The sequence below is a fragment of the Lampris incognitus genome, chromosome 5, assembly GCF_029633865.1.
Source record: "Lampris incognitus isolate fLamInc1 chromosome 5, fLamInc1.hap2, whole genome shotgun sequence".
NCBI lineage: Eukaryota > Metazoa > Chordata > Actinopteri > Lampriformes > Lampridae > Lampris > Lampris incognitus.
The window spans coordinates 740,569-749,599 of NC_079215.1; the positions used below are offsets into that span (position 1 = coordinate 740,569).

At 50.2% G+C, this 9,031-nt stretch overlaps 1 protein-coding gene across 1 annotated transcript in view; it reads right to left on the reverse strand.

The window, feature by feature from the left end:
* Positions 1-6,664, reverse strand: part of LOC130112799 (zeta-sarcoglycan) — a 605,973-nt gene extending 599,309 nt beyond the window's left edge. Inside the window, exon 1 of the mRNA XM_056280290.1 lies at positions 6,428-6,664. Coding sequence (XP_056136265.1) covers positions 6,428-6,637 — 210 coding nt within the window. The 5' untranslated portion in view covers positions 6,638-6,664. The remainder of the gene's footprint in view (positions 1-6,427) is intronic.
* Positions 6,665-9,031: the final 2,367 nt, after the last annotated feature.

Genomic DNA, 9,031 nt, shown 5'->3' on the forward strand with positions numbered 1-9,031 from the left:
AACACGGTCACTCACATCTATGGACTTGGGAGAGTACACCTAACATGCATGGCTTTGGTCTGTGGGAGGAAACCCGCGTAAACACGGGGACAACAAGCAAACTTCATATCGAAGTTTGAATGGAACCCAAGACCGGCTCGCTGGGACGTGACAGTGCTAACCACTATTCACAGCTACACACTATCATTGTGTTAAGTCTGGTCTAATGGCTAGCAGCTGTCAGCCCAGATGATTACAGTATGTGGAAGCTAAAGCATCCCTCAGACAGCCCTGGAACCCGGAGCAACTTCTGTGGCTACGTTTAGACTAGGATTTGCAATTTTACGTTGCAAAATGACAGACTTTGGGTTGAAAATCATCAAGCCCAAAATGTACCATGTTACCTGGTCACAGGTGTCGTGTTGGTGATCACATCATATGCAGGTCAGGCACGTGATCTTTTTCACAACACAGCACCGCTGCAGCGTTTCTGAGTCTATCTAGCTCGCTAATTAGCCTTAGCCAAATGTCTGCGGTAACCTACAGTTGTGAAGTGATTTGGTTAGCCTGGCTTTCCATGATGGACCATTTCTTGGTCCCTGAACAGTAACCTGTTGAGGCTCGATCAGCTGTTTGAAACGACAGTGAAGGTGACACAGGTACTGAAGCTGAAAGAGTTGACAGACCACCAGCGGTCACTGAGCGAACTGGAGCAATGCTCTCGTCCAAAGCCATTGGGCACTGCGTGAACCTGACATCCGCATGCCTTGTGTCTTGCCTTGTGTGTCTGCATACAGTAAACCCCTGAGCACCCTTGCTGAATAAAGAAAAGACCCTAACATTGGCAAGAAGAAATCTCTGAATGCGCCATCACTGGAAGGTACCACAGGAAGGAAACACAGAGATGATGCTGCCATGTGCCGTGTTCCTGAATTACAAAATAAAATAAAATAAAATAAATCTTCCGCATACCCCCTCTCTGTAGTTTGTGTCATATGACACAACTCAGACAGGGAATCGGCGCAGCATCCTGAGTCCTGACCCTTGGAGGGATTGTATGTTTAAGGTGGAAATGCAGTTCGGCGGGTCGGTCTGCGAGGGTACACTTCTCTGGAGAGAGAGAGAGAGACTGCAGTAGCGGGTCTGGCCACGGCGGGGCGCACACACCTGGAGTCTGCGCTGTCTTTGCACTTCAGTGCCTTCAGTGCCAGACGGAGATGGCTTGCATGTCTTCTACCGGCTCGGAGGCGTGGCTGTGCTGCCTTGCCAGACGCCTCTTCCATTCACTCTTCCGCTTTCTTGCCTTGTTTACGTTCCGGCGTTAACGTCCTGGCCGTCTCGTGATGAACAAACGTCTCGCGATGAACAAGAGCGGAGCGCCGCAGCGAGCAGCCGGACTCGGAAGTGGGCCGTGGCTTGACTTTGGGTGGGTGAAGCGGCAAGATGGCGGAGGGAGCGGACGCGGCATAAACAGCTCACGTAACAAAGCCTGAAACCGACAAACTTGGACAAAAAACTCACAGGAAACTTTCTCCGTTTGCGTTGGAATCTATCGGAGTCGCTCTTAGAACTGAGCAGGTCATGTCGGTCACTTTCGAAACACACTCTAAACTAAAAACGGCTAAAGCTAACGCGAAGCTAACGGCTCTCCACATGCACGACTACTGCGGTCCAGAGAACATGGAGACAAACGCCAAAGATACAAAAACACCCTTACATCTCCTGCTAAGCCGCCAGGTCCTCAGAAAAACACCCTTACACCTCCTGCTGAGCTGCCAGGTCCTCAGGAAAACACCCTTACACCTCCTGCTGAGCTGCCAGGTCCTCAGAAAAACACCCTTACATCTCCTGCTAAGCCGCCAGGTCCTCAGAAAAACACCCTTACACCTCGTGCTAAGCCGCCAGGTCCTCAGAAAAACACCCTTACACCTCCTGCTGAGCTGCCAGGTCCTCAGAAAAACACCCTTACACCTCCTGCTGAGCTGCCAGGTCCTCAGGAAAACACCCTTACACCTCCTGCTGAGCTGCCAGGTCCTCAGAAAAACATCCTTACATCTCCTGCTAAGCCGCCAGGTCCTCAGAAAAACACCCTTACACCTCCTGCTAAGCCGCCAGGTCCTCAGAAAAACACCCTTACACCTCCTGCTGAGCTGCCAGGTCCTCAGGAAAACACCCTTACACCTCCTGCTGAGCTGCCAGGTCCTCAGAAAAACACCCTTACATCTCCTGCTAAGCCGCCAGGTCCTCAGAAAAACACCCTTACACCTCCTGCTGAGCTGCCAGGTCCTCAGAAAAACACCCTTACACCTCCTGCTGAGCTGCCAGGTCCTCAGAAAAACACCCTTACACCTCTTGCTGAGCTGCCAGGTCCTCAGAAAAACACCCTTACACCTCCCGCTGAGCTGCCAGGTCCTCAGAAAAACACCCTTACACCTCCTGCTGAGCTGCCAGGTCCTCAGGAAAACACCCTTACACCTCCTGCTGAGCTGCCAGGTCCTCAGAAAAACACCCTTACATCTCCTGCTGAGCTGCCAGGTCCTCGGGAAAACACCCTTACACCTCCTGCTGAGCCGCCAGGTCCTCAGGAAAACACCCTTACACCTCCTGCTGAGCTGCCAGGTCCTCAGAAAAACACCCTTACACCTCCTGCTGAGCTGCCAGGTCCTCAGAAAAACACCCTTACATCTCCTGCTGAGCTGCCAGGTCCTCAGGAAAACACCCTTACACCTCCTGCTGAGCCGCCAGGTCCTCAGAAAAACACCCTTACACCTCCTGCTGAGCTGCCAGGTCCTCATGAAAACACCCTTACATCTCCTGCTAAGCCGCCAGGTCCTCAGGAAAACACCCTTACATCTCCTGCTAAGCCGCCAGGTCCTCAGGATAACACCCTTACACCTCCTGCTGAGCTGCCAGGTCCCCAGAAAACACCCTTACACCTCCTGCTGAGCTGCCAGGTCCTCAGAAAAACACCCTTACATCTCCTGCTAAGCTGCCAGGTCCTCAGGAAAACACCCTTACACCTCCTACTGAGCTGCCAGGTCCTCAGGAAAACACCCTTACACCTCCTGCTGAGCTGCCAGGTCCTCAGGAAAACACCCTTACATCTCCTGCTAAGCCGCCAGGTCCTCAGGAAAACACCCTTACACCTCCTGCTAAACCGCCAGGTCCTCAGGAAAACACCCTTACACCTCCTGCTAAGCCGCCAGGTCCTCAGGAAAACACCCTTACATCTCCTGCTAAGCCGCCAGGTCCTCAGAAAAACACCCTTACACCTCCTGCTGAGCTGCCAGGTCCTCAGAAAAACACCCTTACACCTCCTGCTGAGCTGCCAGGTCCTCAGGAAACACCCTTACACCTCCTGCTGAGCTGCCAGGTCCTCAGAAAAACACCCTTACACCTCTTGCTGAGCTGCCAGGTCCTCAGAAAAACACCCTTACACCTCCTGCTGAGCTGCCAGGTCCTCAGAAAAACACCCTTACATCTCCTGCTGAGCTACCAGGTCCTCAGGAAAACACCCTTACACCTCCTGCTGAGCCACCAGGTCCTCAGGAAAACACCCTTACACCTCCTGCTAAGCTGCCAGGTCCTCAGAAAAACACCCTTACACCTCCTGCTGAGCCGCCAGGTCCTCAGGAAAACACCCTTACATCTCCTGCTAAGCCGCCAGGTCCTCAGGAAAACACCCTTACACCTCCTGCTGAGCTGCCAGGTCCTCAGAAAACACCCTTACACCTCCTGCTGAGCTGCCAGGTCCTCAGAAAACACCCTTACACCTCCTGCTGAGCTGCCAGGTCCTCAGAAAAACACCCTTACATCTCCTGCTAAGCTGCCAGGTCCTCAGGAAAACACCCTTACACCTCCTACTGAGCTGCCAGGTCCTCAGGAAAACACCCTTACACCTCCTGCTGAGCTGCCAGGTCCTCAGGAAAACACCCTTACACCTCCTGCTAAGCCGCCAGCTCCTCAGAAAACACCCTTACACCTCCTGCTAAACCGCCAGGTCCTCAGGAAAACACCCTTACACCTCCTGCTGAGCCGCCAGGTCCTCAGGAAAACACCCTTACACCTCCTGCTAAGCCGCCAGGTCCTCAGAAAAACACCCTTACATTTCCTGCTAAGCCGCCAGGTCCTCAGAAAAACACCCTTACACCTCCTGCTAAGCCGCCAGGTCCTCAGGAAAACACCCTTACACCTCCTGCTAAGCCGCCAGGTCCTCAGAAAAACACCCTTACACCTCCTGCTAAGCTGCCAGGTCCTCAGGAAAAACAAAAAGGAGATGAGGCCACAACTGCTGTTATAACCGTTGTTATAACCTGTTATAGACTCACAAAAACTCATGCTGGCTTTCCCAGCATGAACCCAAACACACACACACACACACACACACACACACACACACACACACACACACACACACACACACACACACACATATCCTCTTTCCCCTTTTTATGCTCCTCCTCATTACACCCTTTTTTATCCTTCCTCCTTCCATCTCCATTTCCTCCCCTTCATGATTTTTTCATTGTTTTTCTATTCTCCCCCACCGCCCCGTCTGTAAGCCTCTCACCCACACCTCCGTCCCCACCCATCCCCACCCGTCCCCACCCATCCCCACTTTCTTTTTTTTTCCCTTCCAAAATAATCTGCCTTTGTTTCTTGTACCTCACTTGCGCTAGACAGTCTCTCAAGGTCTGTCCCGCCTCTCTCTTTATTTCTCTCTCTCTCTCGCTCTCTCTCTCTCTTTATTTCTCTCTCACTCGCTCTCTCGCTCTCTCTCTCTCTTTATTTCTCTCTCATTCGCTCTCTCGCTCTCTCTCTCTCTCTCTCTTTATTTCTCTCTCTCTCGCTCTCTCTCTCTCTTTATTTCTCTCTCTCTCGCTCTCTCGCTCTCTCTTTATTTCTCTCTCATTCGCTCTCTCGCTCTCTCTCTCTCTCTCTCTCTTTATTTCTCTCTCACTCGCTCTCTCTCTTTATTTCTCTCGCTCTCTCTCTCTCTCTGATCTCTTCGATGGCAAGTGAGAGACACATTAAAGCTTAGTAGACTCTTGCAAGCATTGACATCCACCACTACTAGGGATTGGTCTAATAGCTGGAAGGCAAGTGGGACGCCCCTCCAGGATAATACACAGGACACTGGTCTACACAATAGGATTTGGGATCAGCCTAAAGCCTGAAAGTGAAGGGGGGGGGGTGCACAAGCGAAGAGGAAGGCTGTGAGAAAAGTGGAAGATAAAGCCTCTTCTCCTTTTTTCTTCAACTTTTGTGGCGGTTTCTCTGTTATGGAACCTTATTTCTATTCTGGTCCATTTATTCTTCCTCTACCCTCTTTATTCTCTCTCTCTCTTACTCACTCACTCACACACACACACACACACACACACACACACACACACACACACACACACACACACACACACACACACACACAGCTCTTGGAGTTCTTTTAATCCTCTACACTCTTTTAATTCTTTTATGTGCACACTATCAGTTTTGCTGCCTGTCTACTGCCCCTCTCCTGCACTTCTCCTGCCCCCCTCTCCTGCACCTCTCCTGACCCTCTCCTGCACCTCTCCTGCACATCTCCTGCCCCTCTCCTGCACATCTCCTGCACTTCCCCTGCCCCTCTCCTGCACTTCTCCTGCCCCTCTCCTGCCCCTCTCCTGCACCTCTCCTGCCCCTCTCCTGCACCTCTCCTGCACATCTCCTGCCCCTCTCCTGCACATCTCCTGCACTTCCCCTGCCCCTCTCCTGCACTTCTCCTGCCCCTCTCCTGCCCCTCTCCTGCACCTCTCCTGCACATCTCCTGCACTTCCCCTGCCCCTCTCCTGCACTTCTCCTGCACCTCTCCTGCCCCTCTCCTGCCCCTCTCCTGCACCTCTCCTGCACCTCTCCTGCCCCTCTCCTGCACATCTCCTGCACTTCCCCTGCCCCTCTCCTGCACTTCTCCTGCACCTCTCCTGCCCCTCTCCTGCACATCTCCTGCACTTCCCCTGCCCCTCTCCTGCACTTCTCCTGCCCCTCTCCTGCACTTCTCCTGCCCCTCTCCTGCCCCTCTCCTGCACCTCTCCTGCCCCTCTCCTGTGGACATATACATTACAGGAAAGTTTTGTTTTGTTTTTTTCAACGGGGTTGCAGGGGTGTGTCACCCAGTCCTGTCTTACTTGCAAACACATGTATACATTATCAAAATGATGTTTCTGGAGCCCCGGGGCATTATGGGATATTATGGGATACTGGTAGAAGGAAGCTGAAAACACCTGCCTGGTCTGCCCAGCAGGGGCAGGTTGAAAACACAGAGCTTAATGTGCAAAAATGATTATGTGCATGCACTTACACACACACACACACACACACACACACACACACACAGCACTTTGTCATGCACACAGCATCATGGGTAGTCATTTTTTCAGCACTCAGACACAAACACATCAAGGTGCCTTACTGGAGTGAAGTTCATGACTTTGAGGATCCAGATGGTCAGAGCCAGGTTGACGATCATGGTGACGAGGAGGAGCAGGATGAAGAAGTAGAGGCACCTCTTCCGCCAGCCATAGATGCCCACAGCCGGGTACACCGGGGCACCGCACACGGACGCTTCCCTCTGGTGGAGCGGGTTGGGCTGCGCTGCAAGAATATACTGCTCCTGGGTCATCTGGAAGACAGCAGAGACAAGAACAGGGTTAGAGCCGCTATAAGTAAGATGAAACACTGCTCCGCCTTGTACGGGTTAGCATTTAACCTTTACCCCCACGATCATGATTTTACAAGATTCTTATGATACACATAGCCATCATGGTTTTACATCAGGGGCCCCAATAGGCGGCCCGCGGGCCACGTCCGGCCCGTGACGGGTTGATTTATGGTCCGCAAGAATTTTTGGAGAAATGCCAGAAGGAAGAATTTTTTTTAATTTCCCTACCAAAAAAAAAAACCAAAAAAAATTTCTTAGTGTAACCGGTTATTTTGTTGCCCGGTGCGGGATTCGATACGGCGTGTACTGCACCACAAGGCGACATCACTAACTGCTCGACTAAAGGGTCAGACCCGTTAGCTAGGGGCTAACGTGTCTTATTAGTAGTTTACAGTAGTAAAAGTAAGACTAGTAATATATCGAAAAATAGATGAAAAAATCTCTGTTTAAATGATAATACCTGCAACGTATCGACACCAAAACAAACTAAGGAACAACATGCTGCTGGAGGTTGAGTGGCCCGTGGTTTTAAAAGTGGCCCGCTATGAAAAGTAATTGGGGACCCCTGTTTTACATGACCCCCACCCCCATGCCAGTTTTTTTCAGAATGATTTTAGTTTTGCCATTTTAAACTAGACTGTACAGTGTATACAGCTATGGGTTAAGTCTTCAAAATGTTTACAAAAATAAGATTTTTTTCTTTACATTTTTGGTATTATTTTCAACAACAAAGTGCTGATAGGTGGCAGGAAAACGAGCAGCACTGTGGCTGGGGTTCTGGTTGCCCGTCCCGTAACTGGAAACTAAACGGTGTGTAGTGTAGCCAACTGACACAAGACGTGCCTGTTCTGTCCCTATTTGATTTTGTCAAATCAAATATGCACCGCATATTTGATTTGACAAAAAAAAAGCTCTTCCCCATCTCTTCATGCCACAGCATGAAGAGATGGGAAAGAGTAATAGAAGCTAGGTTAAGAGGAGGAGAGGTGATGATCAGCGAGCAGCAGTATGGCTTCATGTTATGAAAGAGATGTGATGTTTGCTTTGAGGATGTTGATGGAGAAGTATAGAGGAGGCCAGAAGGAGTTGCATTGTGTCTTTGTGGATTTAGAGAAAGCTTATGACAGGGTGCCGAGAGAGGAGGTGTGGTATTGTATGAGGAAGTCGGGAGGTGCAGAGAAGTATGTAGGAGTGGTGCAGGATATGTATGAGGGCAGTGTGACGGTGGTGAGGTGTGTGGTTAGAATGACAGATGGGTTCAAGGTGGAGGTGGGATTACATCAAGGATCGGCTCTGAGCCCTTTCTTGTTTGCAACGGTGATGGACAGGTTGACGGACAAAATCAGGCAGGAGTCTCCATGGGCGAAAATGTCTGCAGATGACATTGTGATCTGTAGCGAGAGTAGGGTGCAGGTTGAGGAGAGCCTGGAGAGGTGGAGGTATGCACTGGAGAGAAGAGGAATGAAAGTCAGGAGGAGCAAGACGGAATACCTATGCATGATGATGATGTCTCTTAACTCCTGTCTCAATCACAATGATGTCTCTTAACTCCTGTCTCAATCACAATGATGTCTCTTAACTCCTGTCTCAATCACAATGATGTCTCTTAACTCCTGTCTCAATCACAATGATGTCTCTTAACTCCTGTCTCAATCACAATGATGTCTCTTAACTCCTGTCTCAATCATAATGATGTCTCTTAACTCCTGTCTCAATCACTTTATATCTATTTGGAAAAAAAGCTGCCTCAAGCGTATGGTCCAATATCACCCAAATAAAGAGATCCACTCTGCAAAAGCCTCATCCCATGTAGGAAATGCTACGCGGGTGATAACCAAACACGCACGCCCTCAAAATACAAATACATGCAAATCAGCTGGGTTTCCATTGGCTGGTTTCCATTGGCTGATTTCCATTGGCTGGTTTCCTGTGAATAAAGACAAACTGCCTGCTCATCAAGGCACTCTGAGCCTAATGTAAAGGTTGCATTAAGGACGGATGAACGGAAATGCCATGAATACACGTTTTTCAAACTTCTCCTGTGAAAGGGATGTTTATAGCGCAGTCCTGCACACGGGCGGCTTGTTAAATCCCTTACAGCCTGCTAATGGAAGGACACTGATTTGCCTTTTTACTTTAAAAATTCCTCAAACTTGGCTTATCATTTGAATGGAAATATGACAGATCTCCCTGCATGCAACACCACGTCATCAGAGTTGTCGAGAGAAAACAGGAAAGTGTTGAGTGATGCGGATGATCTCAGCATCCAAGAAGAAGAAGAAGAAGAAGAAGAAGAAGACAGACAAGAGGCATGGAGATAAAGAACATCGTTACAGTCATCCGCTGAGCTGGACG